Source organism: Pteronotus mesoamericanus, unplaced genomic scaffold, assembly GCF_021234165.1.
Source record: "Pteronotus mesoamericanus isolate MK-2021 breed Mesoamerican mustached bat unplaced genomic scaffold, CSHL_Meso_final contig_246, whole genome shotgun sequence".
Taxonomy (NCBI): domain Eukaryota; kingdom Metazoa; phylum Chordata; class Mammalia; order Chiroptera; family Mormoopidae; genus Pteronotus; species Pteronotus mesoamericanus.
The window spans coordinates 1,430,668-1,453,290 of NW_026555104.1; the positions used below are offsets into that span (position 1 = coordinate 1,430,668).

General features: G+C 36.1%; 1 protein-coding gene across 7 annotated transcripts in view; it reads left to right on the forward strand.

Moving 5' to 3' along the window:
• The window catches only part of HELZ (helicase with zinc finger), a 137,644-nt gene that overhangs the window by 66,190 nt on the left and 48,831 nt on the right, over positions 1 to 22,623 (forward strand). For 5 of the 7 annotated variants that reach the window (XM_054573059.1, XM_054573058.1, XM_054573063.1 and 2 more), the window contains 6 exons: positions 1,168 to 1,347; positions 1,884 to 1,988; positions 11,090 to 11,268; positions 14,334 to 14,452; positions 15,582 to 15,727; positions 17,008 to 17,155. In XM_054573059.1, the coding sequence (XP_054429034.1) occupies positions 1,168 to 1,347; positions 1,884 to 1,988; positions 11,090 to 11,268; positions 14,334 to 14,452; positions 15,582 to 15,727; positions 17,008 to 17,155 (877 nt within the window). The remainder of the gene's footprint in view (positions 1 to 1,167; positions 1,348 to 1,883; positions 1,989 to 11,089; positions 11,269 to 14,333; positions 14,453 to 15,581; positions 15,728 to 17,007; positions 17,156 to 22,623) is intronic. The other 2 variants (XM_054573062.1, XM_054573065.1) reach the window with 1 other exon arrangement.

Consider the following 22,623-nt stretch of genomic DNA (forward strand, 5'->3'; position numbering starts at 1 on the left):
CTTGAGTTTTAGTGACCGACTTCCAGGATATCTAGTGCCACTCTTCAGAGTCCCTTTGTTTTTTTACTTAGAAAATTTTAAATTTCAGGAAAATAAGTAATGGCATGTTTATGTGACCGATGTTTGTTTTCTAAAGTTTTACATTTTTGTGGGGATTTTGTTTGAAATTATGATAATTTTTTAAAACCGAAAGTGTTAAGAAAATTTTCCATGACTAACTAGCTTCTGATTTAAGTAAAGTACAACCTCATAGAGAGGGAATTTTCACTATACCACGTCCTTCTATTTCAGGGTTATTTTGTAGGCACTTTGCAAATATTCTAAATCTCTTTACACACCCTTTCTATTTTGGTTCACATCTCTGTCATTTTTACCATAGTTGTTGCGATATTTAGTATTTTAATTGTAGTTGTGAGAAAGAATGCTGTTGATTCTCCACTTGGTTTGATCCCTTTCAGCATCTGCTGTCCATTTAAATCTTCAAAACTTAGCCAAGTCATAGAAGGGACACTAGGAGGCTGGGTCTCATTACAGCAGCCATTTGTGCTGCCATGACAGGTGTTCTGTGTCCGAAATATATAACATATGTATATTATTTGTGCGTGTGAAAATAATAGAAAACATTTCATGTTGTTTGTCCTTTAAAAAAACTGCTAGTTTCTGAATAAAAACTTTGTAAAGTTTGATTTCTCTTATCCAGGGGCATACAAGTTGTTTCTTTCTTCCTTATTTTCAACTTTACAAAGAGATCTTTTAATGGATTAGAATTTGGAAATCAGTTTCCCTTTTGAATTTTATTTGCTATGCAAAGAAACTAGCATTTCATTATTGCCAGAAAAAAAGTTAATTGATGCTTTTACGTTTCATTTTAGCAACTGCATTTTAGAGACATTGTCATTACTATATATAGAGTTGGCAGAAACTAGACTAATACTATGTGATGTCTTTAGGTTACTTATCAAAATTTTTTTGCACATAGTAAAAGTATCTTATACTGACTCTGCTGGGTAACTTTCTAAAAAGTAGTTTTAGAGTAAGCTTTTATTTTTATAGATGGTATTTCAGTATTTTTAATGGTTCAGTGAAGTTCCGGATACTTGTATGTTATGCTCTGTTTATTAATAAGATGCATTTGTTTAAAATAGCTTAAATTTTTACTTTCTATAGACAATGGGATGAACAGTTGGATCCTCGACTAAATGCAAAACAGAAAGAGGCTGTTCTGGCCATTACAACCCCACTTTCAATACAGCTGCCTCCTGTTCTCATCATTGGACCCTATGGGACAGGCAAAACATTCACGCTAGCTCAGGCTGTAAAGCACATACTCCAGCAGCAGGAGACAAGGTGAGATGGTGGTATGTGTACTCTGGTCTCATTGGTAGGGCACGACCTTTGTCCTTGTTGTGAACACAAAGGGATGGCTAGCAAGACAATTTTCATCCAGGTTGAAAAAATTTTTTAAAATAAGAAAAAAGAGAAAAAGACCCATACTCAAACCCCAAACCACTAAAATTTGAATTGCCTTAAAACATACTGTTTTTAAAAATTGACAACATAGAAAATAAAGGCTTTTAAATAGTCAGCAAAACTCCAAGTCTGCTAAGGAATTGGGATATATGTTAGAGCCAAAGAGCTGGGTTTTTTAAAAGTAGTTTTATTTATATGCTAGATTCAGTAATAATTTTAGGGATCTTATTTCCTTTATAGCATAAAGAGTAATATAATTTACTAAAAGCGTTATTTAATAATATAATAGAGGTTGCTGAGTAGGTTTAGGAAAATGTATGTTAAGATGGCCACTGCTTTTTTTTTTTTTGGTATTATACTGCTTGAATAGTTTTGTGTTTTATCATTCTTTTTATTTGCACCATTTATTTCAGCAGGATTCTCATTTGCACCCATTCTAATAGTGCTGCTGATCTCTACATAAAGGATTATTTACATCCATATGTAGAAGCAGGCAATCCCCAGGCAAGACCTCTCAGGTATTTTTTTAAGGCTTATTATGTATCTATATCATACTTTATTATTCTTAAGAAAAGGTGTCTGTAAAGTATTAGTAACTTTCAGAATACTAAAAGTCTTTAACTCTGCATTGGCATTTGGAGGTTATGCCTTTTGAAGAAACCATTTAAATTAAGGAAAAATTGAAAAATATTCAACCATTCACATCTTAAACATTAAGAGAAAGACATCCTTTTTTAAGTTTTGTATGTAAAAATGTTGTTATAGTCTGAGCTGATTTTGGTGTGTACCTCTAAAAGCTACTATGATGAAGTAATATAAATACAATTTACATAAAATTTAATTGAAATTCTAGCATATTTTGCATGGCAGGGTAGTCATGCAGTGATAGTTCTTTATGGAAATAAGATTTTGACTGTGATCATAAAGGTAATTTCATAAAAGCTGCACATTAGAGAAGCATGAAATATTGAAGTGATTTCTGCAACAAAATGTAGTTGACTGGTATTTACAACTTTTTGCTATCATTTAAGACATGAAGTGTCCGGGAAAATTTAAAGTTGGTATAGAAAGGTTCTTTAAGTGTATGTGGATATAAAATGTACTTAAATACAGGATTGTGGGGTAATAAAATCCTTTTCTTCAGAAAACAATAAAGAATCATTAAATGGTTGTTTATTATACCATTTGCTCTCATTGTTATATGAATTAATGTTTAGTTTTGCCATTTTACAAACTAATATATCATGCCCTGTGTTGTTTGAATACAGTTATTGTTTACAGATTAATTTCTAACCACACTTTTGAATCATAATTCACTAACTTTTTATTTCTTGAGCCTAGGCATGGCAAAATGAGATTTTGCTATTTAATTCTTTAATAATCATAAACAGAGCCATTTCAGTGATTTTACGGTTGCATTAAAAAGAACAAAAGAGGCCCTGGCTGAGTGGCTCAGTTGGTTGGAGTATTGTCCCATACACCAGCTGGTTGCAGGTTCAGTTCTCAGTCAGGGCACATACATAGGTTGTGGGTTTGGTCCCTCATCGGGGCATATATGGGAGGCACCCGATTGATATCTCTCTCTCTAAGATCAATAAAGCATATCCTCGGGTGAGGAATAAAAAAAAAGAACAAAAGAGAAAAAAGTACATGGCCTGTGAACACAGGTTATTATGTTATACTTTGTTTTCACTCTGGAAAATTAGAGCAGAAATAATTATTTTCAGTATAAGCCAATTGTGTTTAATAAGAAAACATCACATGTATACAATCAATATAAATGAAAATGTGGTATTCACCAGTGGATAAACTTATCAATAACTAGTTTGCTTCAGATTCTAATCTTTTTTTAGCTCACAAGTGAAAATTGGGTAACTGGTAGCATTTTTGCTTGGGTGTTCTTATTTTAATGGAAGTGTTCATTTGCTCTATTGGTGGAGTGTGTGCATGTGTGTTTATGTTTGTGTTACGTAGGAACCGTGGCAGCCTCAGTTATGGTGTACTTGGCTTGGAAACAGCAGAGTAAATGCTTCTCAAATCTTGGGCAACCCAGCATAGGTCATTTGACATGGGGCAGGAGAGCTGTTGTTGGTAAACATTAAAGTCCATCACTTGACTAGCATTATCCTTAGCTTTCCCTCATAAAATTATAATTCTTGGTGGTTATAATTCAACATGTAGTGCATCTAAAAATGTAGACTAAGTTATGTTCCAGTACAGTTATAGGTAGAGCTGTAATGGCCCAAATTCAGAAACTTGCCCTCTCGCAGAAAATCTCACCTCTTCCCAAATTCCAAGAGTGGTTCAGTCAAGATAGAAAAATATTTAAGTACAAATTTTATGTTATTTTATTTAGTAAATGGAATAAAATAAGAGAAGGCTTGACTTACCCAAATATTTTTTTATGTGGCCCTACATTTTCACAGTAGTTTTTCTCAACAGGAAAGGTGTTAACTTGTGAATATATTTCCTTCGTGGATTAATGTATTGAAATGTTAGGGTTTATTAGCACCATCTATTATTACATTAACTCAGTTCAATTTATAATTTTCCTAATGGACAATAAACTTGAGAGGTATGGGAGACAGAATAGAGAAAATTAAACTGGCTGAGCACTCTGGGGCGATCATCGTTACCTGAATTGTCCAAGGATGCAGGGGGAAAGGGCACAAGAAGGCACTAAGTGCCTGCGTATGACCTTGAAAATGTGGTGCCTGTATGGAGTAGGACTGATGAGGAGTTTGTCTTTTTCACAGTGTAGTTTAGAGCAAGCCCTGGTAAACATGATAAAGTATGAAAGTCATAAACATTAAATAGTTAATGTAGTAAATATACAGTCTTGTGGTTAAAATGCATAAAATTCTATTAGTTGCCAGTATTCAAGCTTAGAATATTTGGGGTGGAGGTTGAATAAACCATTTTATTTTTTCTGGCTTTTTTATTATTATTTTTTTAAATTTATAAATCATGTTTATTCTATTACAGTTGTCTCAATTTTTCCCCCTTTACCGTCCTCCACCCATCCCACCCCCACCCCCCGCTCCCACAGTCAATTCCCACTCTGTTGTCCACGTCCATGGGTCATTCATACATGTTCTTTGTTTAGTCCCTTCCTCTTCTTTCCACCATTGTCCTCTTTCCCCATCCCCTCTGGTCACTTTCAGTCTGCTCCATGTTTCCGTGCCTGTGGTTTATTTTGTTCGTTAGTTTATTTTGTTGAATAGAGTCTACTTATAGGTGAGATCATATGGTATTTGTCTTTCATCAGCTGGCTTATTTCACTTAGCTTAATATTCTCCACTTCCATCCATGTTGTCATAAAAGGTAGGAGTTCCATCTCCCTCCCCTCTTCTCCTCCCCCTCACCCCGCCCTTCCTCCCTTCCTCCTTCCTTCCTTCCTTCCTTAAATGCAGATTGATTTTATTTTTTTAAATGTCAAAGTTAATTATAAAATATTAAAAAATTTAAAACCATTGTAAATTCTCCGCAATTAAACCAACATGATACCAGCACAGAAATAATCAAGTAGATCAATGAAATATAATGAGCATTCTAGAGACAAACATATATATCTGTCTAACAATGTAATATATGATTAAGTTGATATTTCAAATCAATGGGTAAAATAGGACTTATTCAACAAATAAGGTGCATGGGCCACTATTGAAATAAAACAAATGTCGAGCCCTATTTTATACATTATACAAGAAATACTCAAGTGAGTTAAAAATCAATATTTAGAATCTAAGGAGTTTTAGGAGAAAATACAAACTAATATTTTTCTTACCCTGAAGTAAAATATTCAAACCCAGAAGCTATAAAGTAAAATATTGACAATATAACTATATTAAACATTTAAGACTGTACAGTAATATACATATAAAAAAAGTTAAAGGACAAGTAATAGAATAGGAAAGTATTTGCAACACATCTATAAAAGGGTTAATGGTTTGTTTTTGTTTTTGTTTTTTCCTAGGGAAAAAATTCTACAAACATTTAATCAAAAAATGGATAAAGAATACCAAAAAGCCATTTAAAGCTTTTTAAAAATAATAGAAATAGGCGAGAAATATACAAAAATACGTTTAGTTTCAACAAATAATAAAGGAACAATTAAAATAACATCATTGTCACAGCCAGATTATTATGTATTCAGAAATATTGGTAATATCAAGTATTGGCAACTGTGAAAGGAACTGGGTATTCATAGACTCTTTTTCTTCATCTTAAAACAGCCCCTTTAGCATATTTTGCAGTGCTGGTTTGGTAGAGGTATATCCTTTTAGCCTTCTTTTGTCTGGGAAACTCCTTATTTCACCTTCCATTTTAATTGAGAGCCTTGCTGGGTAGAGCAGTCTTGGTTTCAGGCCTTTGCTTTTCATAACTTGGAAATTTCTTGCCACTCCCTTCTGGCTTGCAGTGTTTCTGTTGAGAAGTCAGCTGCAAGCCATGTCAGGCCTCCCTTATATGTTACTACCTCTTTCTCCCTTGCTGCCTTTAGGATTCTGTTTATCTTTGATATTTGCCATTTTAATGATGATGTATCTTGGAGTGGGCCTCATTGGGTTCCTCTTGAGTGGGACCCTCTGTGCTTCCCAGACTTGTGTGACTTTTTCTCTCCTCCAATTAAGGAAGTTTTCCATCATGACTTTTTCAAACAGGTTCTCTATCCCTCGCTCTTCTTCTTCACCTTCTGGTATCCCTATTATATGGATATTATTACCTTTCAGGTTGTCCTGCATTTCCCTAAATGCCTCTTCATTCTTTTTGAGTCTTTTTTCTTTTTCTTGCTCTTTCTAGGAGCTTTTTTCTGCTTTATCCTCCAGTTCTCTAAGTTGATCCTTGGCTTCATCTAGCCTGCTTTTGATTCCCTCTGCTATGTTCTTCAATTCAGAAATTGTATTCTTCATTTTCTCTTGTCTCTTATGGATAGTTTCTATGTCCTTTTTCATGCTGATATAGTTTGCAGTAAGTTCTTCATGGTTTCCCTGTAGTTTTTTGTAATTCTCTCTGAGATCACTGAACTCATTGAGCTTCCTTAGAACTGTTGTTTGGAACTCAATATCTGATAGTTTACTTGCCTCTATTTCATTTAGTTCTCTTTCTGGAGGTTCCTCCTTTCCCTTTGAGTGGGGGGTATTTCTTTGTCTTCCCATTATTTGTGAGACTCTTCTTTTTTGCTTCTGCTTCTTAAGTTCATCTGCTTGATTTCCTGACTTTGTGGTGTGAACTTCTGTGGTAGGAGACTGCTTTTTTTAATTCCTAGAAATGCCTCTGATGATGTCAGATGTTGTCCCTGTCTGACCTTAGGCAATCTGTTCAAGACTTCTAGGAATCTACTGTCTGTGGCTGTCTCCCTCAGCTATTAACCTAGTCACTCTCCTCTCAGCCGGCAGCCTTAGACAGCTCAGGGTGGGGCAGAGTCCCTCCTGGCGGCGGAGTCCTCTCACACTGCTGCCGTATCGGGAAGGAGTCAGCACTGGGATCCCACCGGCTACTCTCTCCCCCCAAAGCCTCAGTCCCCAGTCCCTCCTCAAGTGTCTCCAGACCTCTCTGTGCCCCCTTTAGCCAGGGATCTACTATCTGTGGCTGCCACTCTGCACTCAGCAGGCAGCTTAGACAGCACAGGGCAGGGTGGAATCCCACCTGGGGGTGGGGCTTTTGGGTCCTCTAATTCTTCTGCTGCTCAAGGGGAGTGGTCTTTGCCTGAGCAAGATGGCTACTGCCGCATGGGGGATGAGTCAGCACTGGGATCCTGCCAGCTACTCTCTCAGTTCTCTCCCTAAAGTCTCCTTCCCCAGTCTCTCCTCAGGTGTCTCTAGCCCACTCTGCCCCCACCTTTGCTGGAGACCAAGGTAGGTGGCTATAAATAAAAATTAATGCGTTGGCCCTTTAAATGGTTCTTTGCGTCTCCAGACACCAGTCTCTGGCAAAGAGCAACCCTGCCGCTTTTCACAGCTGTCTGTTCTCTGTGTACTTTTTGGGCTCTGGCGCTATAGGCTGGAGATCCTCGCTTTTGGTTCAGACCTCGTTCTTCTCTGGGGGATCCCACTGGCTGCTTCAATATCCTTCTGGTGCTGCCGCCTGTGGGTGCCCTGCCTGCATTCTCAGATCTGTACTGCAGTCCTTACCAGTTAGATTGTGCTAAAGCCGATTCTTCTGTCTCCGAGGTTACAAGGCTCCTCTCTCACTATTGTTCAGTTGTTTGTTCCAGGTGATTTCTCCACAATTTAGTTGTAATTCCAGGTTGGTCCTGGGAGGAGTCAGTGTGACTTCCACTCAGTCCTCCGCCATCTTGAGTCCTCTCTCTATAAACCATTTTAGATTACATTTAGTTTCAGTTCTGACTTCTTACTTCCTTAGAATTAGAAGATTTTCAATTGGAATAGAGAGGAAAGCACAGTTGCATTCCATGTATGATTCTGAAGATCAGTGTATCTGGTTCTGGCAACGTTATCACTTAGTGGGTAGATATTAGGGAGAAAGTGTGCATTTACTGATTTTGTGCAAGTAGAAGGTATATTTTGTTTTATACAGATCTTTAAAGAAACAGATTTTCTTCTGGAATCAGGTCTTCCTGATTTTGTTGTATCTTAAGTAATAACTATATGAATAAAATTTCAGTGAATTAAAATTTTATAGTACTAGACAATCTCCTATATTAAGTATCATTATACTTCATGTGGGATATGTGGATGGTTTGTTTCTAGAACTAAGTAAGTTATTTGCCTGGTGTCTGTCACACTTTATACTCTGAGCCTGTAAGTGTCGCTTGTCACTATTCTCCAATTTTGGAAAATGTTCTTGGTTGTGTTTTAAATAATCTTATCGACAATGTCTACCTTAAGTGTTGCACAAAATAAAGTATTGAGAAAATATTTAAATCTTTTTGAAGTCAGCACAAGAATATTAGGAAATATAGACCTATTGATCAAACTTTGTATTCTTACTAGCTTCAACATGAGATAGCTTTCCAAGGCGACTAAGAGAGTCAGTAGTGAGACTTAGAACTTTAACTCTGTTTTTTCTTTGAGGAAGAAACAGTGCCTTGGAGTTTGATCTAATGAGTAATTTGAAAAATCACTTTTTCAATTTACACAAAATGTTTAAGAAAAGAGAAAAGAACAAAGAAAATAAAATTTATAATCTCATAAGCTGAAGATAAATCTACTAGCATTTTAGAGTTTAATTTCTAGTAATTTGTATGTTTAAGTAGACATATTTTAATTAACATAAATGGAATCATAACTTGTAAGTGATTTTTTTCAGGTAGTTGGTAAAATGAAATTTTTCATATATTTAAAAGTAAACTCTGCTGATGTGAGTAACATTTTAAAAATTAACACTTAAAGCATGTTGTTTAAAATTTATGCATATTTTAGAAGTGATATTGGTTATTTTCACCAAGTTCACAGTTCACAGTTCTTCCTATCATAGTAATGTTTTAAAATACATTACTTTACTTTCCTCTATTATAATTTATAGGTAGGGTTGATTATTAAATCTTCTTCTTCTTCTTTTTTTTTTTTTGCTTTGTTAAAAAGAAGACAGCCAGTTTCAGTTTTAAGTGCTTCATGGAGGGTTACAACACATGTTACAAGGTCATGAGATTAATTTTTGTGCATTTTACATTTGTGCTACTTGTGAGATAGAGGAGACAAGTATTAGGTAAAGGGTTAGATATGCATACAGGAGCTCAGAGGTGAGGTCTTGGCTGGAGAGAGAGAAAAATGTGAGTCATTAGGATATTGAAGCCAAGGGCCTGGGTGGGATTGTCAGGGAAGAGAACAGAACTTGAGGAGAGCGCCAAGGCGAAGACTTGAACCCTAACCTAGTGAGGAAGAAAGAAAGCAGGGAGCGTTGGGTAATAGAAGCTGAGGGAATAGAGTGTTTCAAGGAGGGAGCAACCACAGACCTGGATGTTACTGGTAAGGCAGGCAACTGGATGGGCCTGAAAAATGATTTAATGACATACAAGTTCATGTCCCTTGATTGGACCCCCACACTCTCTTGAGTTCTTTCCCATTTTTGACTGCTCCTTCCTGGTTTCCTTTATTGTATTGCTCTCCTTTTCCCAGTCTCTCTAAATGTGGGTGTGGCCATCAGTCATTCTTCAACTGGTGTGTTTTTAGTCTACACTTAATATTCAGGTAATCTCATCTAAGTCTCAAGGGTTAAATAGTATTCCAATTGTTTATTTCTCATCCCAGGTGTTCTCCTGATCTCTAAACTTAAATATACCCCTGCTTCCTGGACATCTCCGTTTGGATATATACTACTGAAGTATGTCCAAAACTGAATTCTCAGTTCTCACCCCAGATCTGTTCCTCCCCTTCACCACCTTTGTAAACACTCCTGGCATTCATCTAGTTTCACAGACTTGGAACAACCCTAGCTCTTAAATTTTAAATCTAGTTCATCAGCAAATTCTGTCAGTGCTACTCTCCAAATGTGTAGTGAATCTGACCATTTTCATGTCTCCATTGCTACCACCCATTCAAGCTACCGTCTTTGTTGTCCAGACCCATATAGCAACTTCCGAACTGGTCCCCCTGCTTACGTGCCCTGCGCCTGCCTTTGTTCCAGTCAGTGGTATGTCGCAGCCAGCTCTACTGGCCTGTGAGAGTCAATCGTGTGCATGTCTTCCCAAGTTCATATTCAGCGGCATCATTTTGGTAGCTTGAAATTGGCCATGGTGTAGTAGGTTTTATACCACAGAAATCAGCAAACTACAAATCAGTCCCACCCTAAACCCGGAGCTGGTTGTTCAGTGTTTATCAGCATACCACTGTCCAAATCCTCCTTCCCCCAAACTGTGTACTCTGTCCAGAGAAACAAAGTGGTCCTCTAACTGCATTAAGTCATGTCATATGACTGCCCTGTCAGAACTCTGCTGGCTTTCCATTTAAAATCTAAAGGCTCTGCGACAGCTTGCGGGCCTGTGATTTGCCTCTGTGCTGGAGCAGACACCCAATCGACCTTGTTACATGAGTGGGTGTGGGTGGGGTGGGTGGAGAGATGGAAAGGTTTATTTTGTACTATCTTAAGTAATCTGTGGCATGAGGCCTACTAATATTTTTCTTTTGCAATTAATAGAAGAGATCATATTTCCTAAGATTTTCTGATTGTCCAAAATTTATATTGATTTTATAATTTTTAGAACATTAGAGGTCTATTTAAATATAGGTATAAAAATATATTCTAAAGTGAAATGTGACAACTTTTTAATTTGTTTTAAGTATACAAGTCTGTTTTAAGTTATCATTGATAATTAAAATAGAATAAGTATATTTTTCTAAGAATTTTCTAAGAAAAAGTAATCCCAAATGGAAATGCTTTGAACTTAAAATATAATGCTTATGAAACTGCGTGTCATTCTATTGTAAGACCCATCTGAACACAAAAGTTGTTTGTTTATGGTAGTGCATATACTTTATGTTTGAGTCTTTTTTGAAAGGGAGAATCTGTTAAATTCTAATCCAGTAGAATGTTAATGGTTATCAGATTTATTTGCTAATTTCCAGATATTGTAGTCTTAAATAATAATGTCAATGTTTTGATAATCAGTACTGGTAAGATCTTAATAAATACAAATAGGAAATATTATCTTCTTTTATAGGGTATATTTCAGAAATCGCTGGGTAAAGACTGTTCACCCAGTTGTGCATCAGTACTGTTTGATCTCAAGCGCACATTCCACCTTTCAGATGCCACAGAAAGAAGATATTCTTAAACACCGAGTGGTGGTGGTTACGTTGAATACTTCCCAGTACCTCTGTCAGTTGGACCTTGAACCTGGTATGCTGACTCATGACACAGATAGGCGGTCTCTAAATTCTTAGGGCTTCTGCATTCAGTTTAGACCAGGGGTTGGCAAACTACAGCCTGTGGCCTGCTATCTGTTTTTATAAATAAAATTTTACTGGATGGAACACAACCAGGCTCATTTATTTACCTATTTATTACCTATGGATGCTTTTGTGCCACAACATCTTAGTTGAATAGCTGCAACAGGGATTGTATGGCCAGCAAAACCTAAAATACCTGTATATGTTGTTTGGCCCTTTAAAAAAAAACCCAAAAATTGTCAGCCCCTAGTTTAGACATTTTAGTAACTGCTATCCTATTTATTCTCTAATTGAGCAGATGGTATTTATTTAGTATTGATCATGTAAAAATTCAAATTTGGACAGTGTTGGTGTTTCTTACAGCTTTCTCAAGTTTTTGTTTTAAAATACTTTTGCGTTATATAGTGTAGAGACAAAAGTCACAATAGTTCCCCTCCCCATACTACTGTGATTGTTGTAAGACGGGAACTATGTAAAATTAAACTAATGTTATACAAAGTACAGATATAATGTGACAAGAAATTCTGATAAATATGGCAGAACTTAACCATCAAAAAGTGGTATCACTTTGTTAGTTGTTTTGGAAGAATAATCATTTATTACTGCCATATTATAATTGTTGACATTGTTCAACACTTTTTGCTCTCTCCTTTTCGAATTGCTTTCAGAGCCAGTGACAAATTCTTTTGAATATCCTGGAAGGTAGAGACTGTTCTGTTCACCTGGTGTTCCTGGCACCCAGCCCAGGGTACGGACACCTGGAGGCCCCTGATAAACCTCTCTTTATCTGAAATGAATGAATGGTGGCCGAACTTTCTTTTCTGAGGGTAGATTTAATTTTAGAAAACCTTCAAAATATTTCTGAGACATGTCTTTTTGAGACTCTTAAATAGGATAGGCAGGGGATTAAACCGAGCAATACCATTAGGGGTAAAAAGATAAAAAAAAAAAGAGAGATGTGCCTCTCAGTAATGAGACTTATTTTCTTGTGCATGCAGCTCATAGCTGGCTGGTGAGGGCAGTTACAAAAGCAGAGTTTCAAAAATGTTTTGAACAGTGACTGCATCATTGGAATGAGTTTTATTACCTCCCAGCTGACTTCTTTGAATGGAACAACACTTATTTGAAATGTAAATTTTGGTATGTTTATTTAACAATCAGTCTCATTACTTTATGATTATACCCTGCATATTTGCCATATAGATTAAATACCCAAACCTCCTAAACAGTATTTTGTGAGAAAGAGTAAAGAATGGCTTTGAAGAGCAAGGGCTGAGAAGAATACTTAATACAAATTGACAATGCTTTGTTCTGGGTGTTTATACTTTATTTCATTTCATTCTCATATCAGCTCTGTGGAGGGTTATTTTACAGATAAGAATACCAAGGCTCAGGCTAAATCAGTTTGATTAATTTAAGTTACCTTTACTAGCTTAAGCAATAGGTGTAATAATTTCATGCTTTATCCAGTTCCCAATTCAAGCCTACCTCTATTTAATTAAAATATTATCTAATGAAAAAGTAGACTTTTTCAGTAGTCTCAGTTTTTTTTTCCCAGTTTAATTCTGTGTTTTTATAATCATCTTTCTTTATTAGTCTTGTGGAACAAAAAGCACAAATTGTCTCAACAGAGGGAAAAATGAATGTGTCCATATCTGGCTTAGGCCACTGTGGGTAAATAGATGACAGTTATTAATACTTGTACTGTCAACTATAGCTATTTGCTTAAATGGATGATGTTGGGCATTATTACTGCCCTTCAGTAAGATTTAGAAAGTTTCCTACCTAAAAATAAGTTGCATTAGAAAACTGTATGAACAAATTGTTTGGAACTTGTTGATATTTATAGAAATAGGGATGGAAATAGAGGCTAGATTCTTGGGCCAACTCACAGTAGGCTGATTAATTCAGAGAGTTTTATAACTTGTCATTTTGTTGAGAAACTACTTTGTGTTCTTTGCTATGTTAGTAGAAAAAGAGCCCCCTTCCTGTCTTGGTGAGTTGGTAGTAGGGGAAAATTTTTTGGTCTACACATTGAGATAGCAAGGAGATTTTTGCCTCCCGCCCCCACTTTAAGGGACAAAGGGACTTTTCCTCTTTTCTGTACATTTCTGTACACAGAGTTCTGTACTCCAGTATGAGTGGCAGCAGCAACCAGAGTGTAGGATGCTTCCCACTGTAGGTGTTTGCATTTGGGGGACTTTTGAAAAGGTACATTTTTAGTATTTATTAGCTGTTCCTTTTTTTCCCCCAGACTGGTAGTCTTTTTCAGGGTGGGTCTTAGACTAAAAAAAATTACATACATTTTTATGTATATACAAGGTGGAGCAAAAGTAGGTTTGCAGTTGTTCGTATGGAAAATAATACAATAATTGATAAATAATAATATAAGGATAAACTGTGTTTCGTGTATTCACAGTTGTAACCTGCTTTTGTCCCTGTGTACACACACACACACACACACACACACACACACGTATACCTAGATAATTAAAGCAGTGAATATGCTGATAATAACCTTGGATTTCAAAGGTGGATTATAACTTTCTCCTTTATATTAGATTTTGGGTATTATTTTCGTTATTTTAATGTCTAATACGCATATTTAGGTTAAAGTTACTTACCAGCTACCATTGCTTTATTTGTGGTGTTTCACCAGATACATAGTGAAAGGACTTTGGTCCTATCAATATTTAGTTAACAGCCTTTCTTTTTTGGTGAAAAACCACTATCTGGTACTTTAAAAATATTTTTAAATATGACGATTCAAGTGTTAGTCTTGGGGGCTTTAAACCAGATGCCATTTATGTATCTGTTATTGGATAAAATAGTTACTCCTTTTAACCTCTAATTTTTAAGTAATAATTTAAATTAATGGTTGCCATTAAAAGTACTCACAACTCTTCAATTAGCACATTAAAGTCTTTCCTTAGCAGAAATGAAAAAATAACCCCACTACTTTGACCTTTATTGTTGCTCTAATATGCTTTACTGTGTTTACACTGTAATTTGTAGGGTTTTTTACGCACATTCTGTTAGATGAAGCTGCCCAGGCCATGGAGTGCGAAACCATTATGCCTCTAGCATTAGCAACTAAAAGCACTCGGATTGTCTTGGCTGGTGACCACATGCAGGTAAGTGCCCTCTGTGTCATCATAGAGAAAGGAACTTTGAATTATATTTTGATGTTTAATATTCTGTTTTCAAAAACATCCTTTGAAATTGGCCATACTTTAAATATTTCTCTGTTAATAGTAAAAAATGCTGGTATTTCTTAAGGAAAATTACTATCCCACTACTTTTTTTACTTCTTTGGATAGTGAGTGGAATTGAATGAGCTTAGCTTGTAAATATCTGATAGCATTTTCATGTTTGTTAATTTGAAGTTCAGTTCTCTATAGTATAAATATTTGATTCTTTATAAAGCAAATTTAAATTTAAATAATTTTTTTTTACAATTCCCCAAGTTGTGTTCTAATGTTTGTTTTTTGTTTTCCTTAAAGTTTATTTTTTTGCTATCATAAGAAAAATAAAAATAACTAAAAATAATGGTCAAAGTCTCAAAACATGTCTGATTTTATGTATTTGCATACCTGTGCATGAAAGAGAAATGTAACTTTTCTATTAAAATCTGTTTTACAAATCTCTTCTGTCATAGTTAAGGTTGAACCTATATAATATTGTAGCTGTCAAGACATCCAGGAAAGAGTTGACCGTGTAGAGGAATAAATTTTGTTTTCATTTCTTTGCAAAATAGTTTAATTTTGTTCTTTAACTGTCAAAGATGCAATCAAGAATGGTTCCTTGTACTTTATTATGAGAAAAAGAAGGTTATTCTGCTAATTATTAAAAAAAAATTTATTCATGGGCAAAATATCCTCCCAGCTTACCATTTTAAGTAGTTGATCAGTTTTAGTGAAATAACTGACTTACTGACTCCCCCAATGATGTAGTGGGTTGCATTCCTGAAATTACTGAATAGCAGCTATTTATTATGTTGAAGGAGCCCTTTATTAACCTGTGTCTAGAAACTCGAGGTCAGTGTTGGTAGAGTGAAATGAAAAGTTAGAAATTTTAGCCTAGTTCTTTATGGTAGTTAAATTGCGCATAGAAAGTATGTGTGATTCTGTTTATTCTGGCTTTCATCATGTTGAGGTTTTTACTACATCAGAAGTTTCAGCATAGTGGATTTTTTAATGAGTAGGTTAAAAAATATTATCTGTATATTTAATTTAATTTTCTCTATTTGTTTGTCTGTTACAGCTGAGTCCTTTTGTTTACAGCGAGTTTGCCAGGGAAAGAAACCTTCATGTTTCGTTACTGGATCGGCTCTATGAGCATTACCCTGCCGAGTTTCCGTGTAGGATCCTCCTCTGTGAGAACTACCGCTCCCATGAAGCGATCATCAAGTAGGTGTGAACTGCCCTCTGTCTCAGCTTCCTGTGGTCTGGTGGGAAGGGACTCCTAACGGCACTGTTACTAGGGTCACATTAGTCCCAGCGGAGTTATGAGGACTCTCTCGTGTTGCAAATTATGTTTACTTTTATGTTTGTAAAAGGAAACTTCCAAAGTCAGAGCTGTAATTTTTCACAGACTAGGACAATTCTGGAAACTAAAACTTTAGGCTCTACTAGCTATGATACATTTTTCTGTGACTAAATATATAGTATATATATGAAACTACTTGATGTAATAAACAATTACGTTGACAAACTAAATAATAGTTTGCTTATTGTGCCTGCGTTATACGAGGAATCTGTTAGAAAAGAAAGGACAAACTAAATAATGGTTTGCTTATTGTGTCTGTGTTATACAAGGAATCTGTTAGAAAAGAAAGGAAGGAAAACCATGAAACTTAGTAATAAAGTTTTTAAAGGGTTCTATTAAATATAGTATGCATCCATAAACATAAAAAATATCGTGTCATTTCAATGAATAGTTATAAACTGAACACACCTATGTAACTAGCCTCCAGATCATTAAACAGAACATTACCAGCACTCTAGAAAGTCCCTACTTCCACCAAAAGCTTATAATGTTTTAAAGTTCAATGTCATTTAATAATGTTGATTGTGTCAGTCATGTGAAAACCGTTTTTAGGTTTCTCTGAAAGTAATAGCATAGATATAAAAATTTAGATTTAGCTGTGGCTTTGTTAATGTCTCAACACGTGATTCCTCTTTTGTTGTTGCCAGTCATTTGCTGCAGTTAATGATGAATCAAGTGCTAGATACTATCTTCATCAGCAAAGAGTATTCATTTTATTAAGAATTGAATGTCCTTCATTTGTGTGTATTGTTGCAGTATCTGTATATCCTTGTTTGCATGTGTATGATGTACATGTATAATAAAATGTATTAACTAAGAAAACATACTAGCTGGCACATTTTCTCATAGAACAAGATTCCCATCTGGTATTGAACTGTCATAATTTCTTTCTCTTTCTGTATTCTGGCTTTGTACCTTACTTAAATCAATTTGTTTAGCAGTGGTATATGAGTAGCCTACTCTGATGTTACTGCTGTAATTTTGGAGAAAATCTTGGCCTCTTTGGTGTTAGATGTCAGATTAAATTAATCATGGACATAAAGCAACATGATTAGAATTGGCTGATTTTTTTCTCTTATGGATGAATTTAATTTTGATGAGAGATTACTCTTTATTTATTTATTTTGGTCTTTTTCTGCAGTTACACCTCTGAGCTCTTCTATGAGGGCAAACTGATGGCCAGTGGAAAACAACCAGCACACAAGGATTTCTACCCACTCACTTTCTTTACAGCACGAGGGGAAGATGTACAAGAGAAAAACAGCACAGCTTTTTATAATAACGCAGAGGTACCTTAGTTCTTTTGCAGTTGCTAATACTATGCAGTCACATAGCCTGGTCTTACTGAGCCTTATTTAAAATTTTGGGTTGATATCATGTATTGACTTCATTTACATGAAAATAGTACGCAAAGTTTATTCTTTCTTGTGTAACTGATTTGTTTACGTGAATCTCCTGTGGGAAATAAAAACTTTGATTAACATTTATGATAAAAAATATGTGATAAAATATAAAATACATGACTTCATTGAAAAGTAAAACTAGTATTATTTTATATAGATTATTGTTGTTAGCCATCTAAAATAGGCTATGATGTCATTTCATAGTGCATACTCAAATGAGGTATCATTTTAAATGGGTAAGACTTGAATTGCAGAATCCTCTGCTCTAGAGAGATCATACAGACCGAAATAATGATGTTGCTAAGCCATTATGTGCTGCAACTTGTATGGTTCTCTTGCAGTTTGACTTTTTAATTTTTGAGAGAATGTGAATAGTATGAAGGGCTAGATCAGCAGCAGACGCAACACCTGGTGAAGTCTTTAGGGGCCAGCAGGCCAGAGACCCTTTGGATAAGTTCTAGTCATCACAGAGAGTGGCGATTAGGACTTCAGGAAGCCTGGGGTTAGCGGTGTACGTGGTTGGTCACTGGGCGACTAGTTCTTGGTCTATCATATCTGCCTTCCTTTGTTCTTGGATTCCTGTGCTTCACTCATTTTATTTTCAAAGAGATGGCTTTTATTATGTAATAGTAATTCAATTTTCCTTTAAAAAATTGATCAGAGGCCTGCAGTTAGAAGTTAGTCCAAGAAAATCAATAGTACCCACTTGATAAAATCCTAGCCAAAAGCAAAGAAACTTGACATTTTAGTTAGTCTGTGTCATTTAAATTTAAGAAAGGTAAACTTTTCTTTAAATGTTTGAATATTGACAAATAACTCTAGGGCCTCCTTTATTACTTTACACTCAGGTTGGAAACCACTGGTCTGGAAACTATGAAACGGGCTGTCGTAGGGGGTAGTGCTGACAGGGAGAAGCAGGCCTGAAACCCAGAAGGTTTGGGGGCCCTGCTGCGACCCCAGGATTCAGAGCTGAGGTCGGCCATGACCCTGAGGGGCTTGGCGAGCCACGCCAGAGGCTCCGCTTCTCAGCCTGGGCTCTTGTTCCTTCATGGTGACATGGTGTGTTTCCCAGGAAACCTACAAACTGCGGGGCAAATAAGGAGCATCATTCTGAATTGTCAATTTTACTAAACATTTTTTGGGGGGAGGAAATATTTTTCATATTTAAAACACGGAGATAAGAGTTGTGTGAATTTTAAATACTAAACATGTAACTTTAGAGAAATTTGAAGCCACCTTAAACTTCACCACCAGAGTATGGTTGGTCATTCACTCTCCTCAGCCCTATGAATTACTCCAGTGAAAAACTGTGAGACATATAGCCCCAGGAGCTCTTTCTGCAAGGGTCAAAACCTGATCCTTGTTCACTGGGGCTGATAGAGGGGATGCAGGTATTGTTTGGGCGGGAGTAGATGCTCTTTGGTTTATAGGCAAGATTTTCCAAGTTTTGAATACCAGGGTAGACAGGTTTGGACAGTAAAATGTTTTTAGAAACTCTGGACTTATCTAGAGAGTAGAGCATTTACAGGTGAAACTCAGATCTATTTTGCGTAGTAGAGCAGTGATTTTCAACCTTTCTCATCTCATGGCACACATAAACTAATTATTAAAATTCTGCAGGACAGCCAAAAAAATATATTTTGTCAATCTAAAAAATAGTTATAATTTTGATTCACATTAGACAGTTGTGTTGGCTGTTGTTATTTTTTTATTTGACAGTTCAAGGGAAAAGAGATCAGTGCTTCTGACCAAATAGTTAGGTATTGCAGGTTTTAGAAATTATTGTAGCACACCTTTTGAAAATCACTGTTCTAGAGCTTTTTTTCTTTTATAAAAGTTCTGATTAAAATTTAGGAGGACATTATAAGATTTGAGAATGGTTTAGATTTCATTATTATGAAAATAATTTGGTCTCACACAGACTTACAGTCATAAGGAACTTAGAACAGAGACTGAAATGAAAAAGAAAAATGAAAGAACCTGGAGCTGAATACTCATAGCACTTTAGCTGTGTCTAATTGTCCTTTGTTTAGGGAACATGCATTTTGTTTTAGATCATGTGTTTGTCTATCACCTGAATTTGTGTCTTTGATTTGCTTAATATGGTAGAATGAAAGAGTGAGAAAGATCATTCTTTTTTTTCTTGATTCTGACTGAACTCATAGCCCACAATAATGAAATAGTCTCATCTATAATACCAAGTAGGAGAGGGGGCAGAATTTAAATACTAAGCACAAGACTCAGTTCTTAACCTTGAGAAATTCAGTATGAAGAGAGGAGGTATGGAAACAAGTAAGGATGGTAGAATAAGTGAGGAGTAGACAGAGTTGTATAGATACTAAAAAATGAGTCCATGAGGTATGATGGAACCTGTGGCAGAGAAGAGAACATGGTTTTTGCCTCACATGTGCCTCACTCTGTAGTTCGTTGTTTCATATATTTAGAGTCTTAATATCTTCCTAGTGTGTTGCCCTTTTTTCATTATAAAATGTCTCCCTTTGTTTCTGGTAACATTTTTTTTTGGTTTTAAAGTTAATTTGTCTAATATTAGTATAGCTACTCCAGCTAACTAATAGTTTCTCTTTGCATGGCATATTTTTTCCATCCTTTTACTTTCATCCTTTAATTTCTACCTTTGAATCCAAATAAAATCTCCTGTAGACCACATCATTGCATCGTGTTTTCATGTTTCTTATTTTAAACCCAGTCGAAAAATAACTGTCTTTTGATTGAATTGTCTTATTTACGTTTAATGATCATTTGTTTTCCATGTTTTGTGCTTTTTGACCCTTTGTTTCTCCTTTAATATCACTGTTTGCATTGAGTGCATTTTTTTAGTGTCAAGTTTTAATTCCTTTAATTATTATTAACTATTTTTTTAGTTGTTTTCTTAGTGGTTTCTCTAGGGCTTACAGTATCAATCTATTTTTTTTAAAGATTTTATTTATTTATTTTTAGAGAGGGGGAAGGGAGGGAGAAAGAGAGGGAGAGATACATCAGTGTGTGGTTGCCTGTCGCACACCCCAATCCTGGGAGCTGACCTGCAACCCAAGCGTGTGCCCTGACTGGGAATCGAACTGGTGACCTTTTGCATTGTGGGATGATGCCCAACCCACTGAGCCACCGTGGTCAGAGCTAAAGTAACTTATTTCCAATGAGATATGGAAACTGTACTTCTACATTTATCTATTCCTTCTCTTCCTTTTTGTGCTATTATTTTTTATAATACATATAACAACTCAACAATACATTGTTATAATTATATAATTTATGCCTTTTAAGGATTTTGAGAGAAGGAAGGGGGCAAGTAGATATTTATAGAGTTTGCTGTATTAACCTTCTTATTTACTCTTTTTGCTTCTTTCTGTAGATTTGGGTTATCATCTGGTGTCAGTTTTCACTCACCTTCTTTGTGCTTTTATTGCCAAATATATTATATTCCTATATGTTGTAGACCAATAGTACAATTATATACATGTTATTAGTATATTAGTATATTAGTATGTAGTGCTATTAAAACCAGTTAAGACCAATAAGGCAAAGAAATATACCATTATACTGTCCTTTATAATTAACCACATATTACTTTTACCAGTGTGCTTTGTTTGTGTGGATTTGAATTACTGTCTGATGTCACTTGCTTTCAGCCTGAAGAACTTCCTTTAGTATTTCTTTTAGAGCTGATCTGCTAGTAAGGAATTCTTTTAGTTTTTGTTTAACTGGGAACATCTTTATTTTATTTATTTTTAGATTTAATTTTTATTTATTTATCTATTTTTATTCCTCACCTGAGGATATGTGTATTGATTTTATAGAGAGAGGAAGGGAGAGAGACAGACAGAGACAGAGACATAAACACTGATGTGAGAAAGAAAGAGCAATCAGTTGCCTCCCATACATGCCCCGACTGGGGATTGAACCTGCAGCCTAGGTATGTGCCCTGACCAGGAATCAGATCCACTACCTTTTGGTGTACCGGATGATGCTCCAAATAACTGAGCTGCCCGGCTAGGGTGGGAACATCTTTATTTTGTTCTCACTATTTGAAAGGTAGGTTTGCTGCATATTAGGTTATTAGTTGAGTTATTTGTTTCAGCACATTGAAATATGCTTTCCTACTGCTTTATTGCCTTCAGTGGGGTTTTTTTGGTATATTTTATTGATTATGCTATTACAGTTGTTCCATTTTTTTCTCCCCTTTATTCCCCTCCGCCCTGTACCCCTCCCCCCATCAGAATCCCCTGCCCTTAGTTCATGTTCATGGGTCGTACATATAAGTTCTTTGGCTTCTCCATTTCCTATACTATTCTTAACCTCCCCCTGTCTATTTTGTGCCTACCAATTATGCTTCTTATTCCTGTACCTTTTCCCCCATTCTCCCCTCTCCCTGTCCCCACTGATAACCCTCAGTGTTTTTAATGAGAAGTTATCTGTTGATCTTATTGGAGTTTCTTTTATAAGTGATAGGTTGTTTTTATTTCGCTGTGTTCAGATTTTATTTTTGTCTTTGACTTCCAACACGTAGACTATAATAGGTCTAGGTGTGGATCTCCTTGCAGTTATTTTACTTGAAGGTCACTGAGTTTGATGTGTAGATTAATGTTTTCATTAGATTTGTAAAATTTTTAGCCATCATTTGTCTGAATATTTTTATGTTCCTTCTGTCTTTTCTTTGGGTTCTCCCATTATATATATGTTGATGAGCTTAATGGTGTTTTCCATTTCTCAGAGGCTCTTTTCATTTTTCTCCTTCAGCTTGCATAATCTCTATCTTGGCATTTGCTAATTTGTTCTTCTATCAGTTTTGGATCTACTGTTTAGGCCCTATAGTGAAATTTTTATTTCAATTACTTTAGAATCCATCTCCCTGGGGCATAAATTGCCCACAGTGTGATCCAATTGAAGTGGACTTCTTGGCAGAGTCAGTGTTGCAAGGTTGTGAGGCTTACTCTGACCCTCTTCGGGGGTGAAACTTACGGAGCAGTTGCTGTAGGAGGAAGGGAGCTGGCTGTTCACCAGCTGTCCCAGCCACACCAGCCCTGTGCACCAAGAGCTCTGCGTGTGTTACGCTGTGTGCACTCTGTGCCGCCGTCCAGGTGCTGCCGTCCCCCTGCTGCCACTGCCCAGTGTCGATCTTCTGCAACCTCGAGCTGGGGAGGTTGGGATCTGCTGATATTCACTGACTGCTGAATCTACCCAGAATAGGTCTTCTGTCCCAGGAAGCTGGGGGAAATGGCAACTGTCACTTGGCTGCAAAGCCCAGTGGATCAGCTCTCCTACAATGTATCCTATGTGGGGAAGGGAGACCGCTGTCTTTGCCCACTGTCCCACTCAGACCCTTCCTACATAACAGG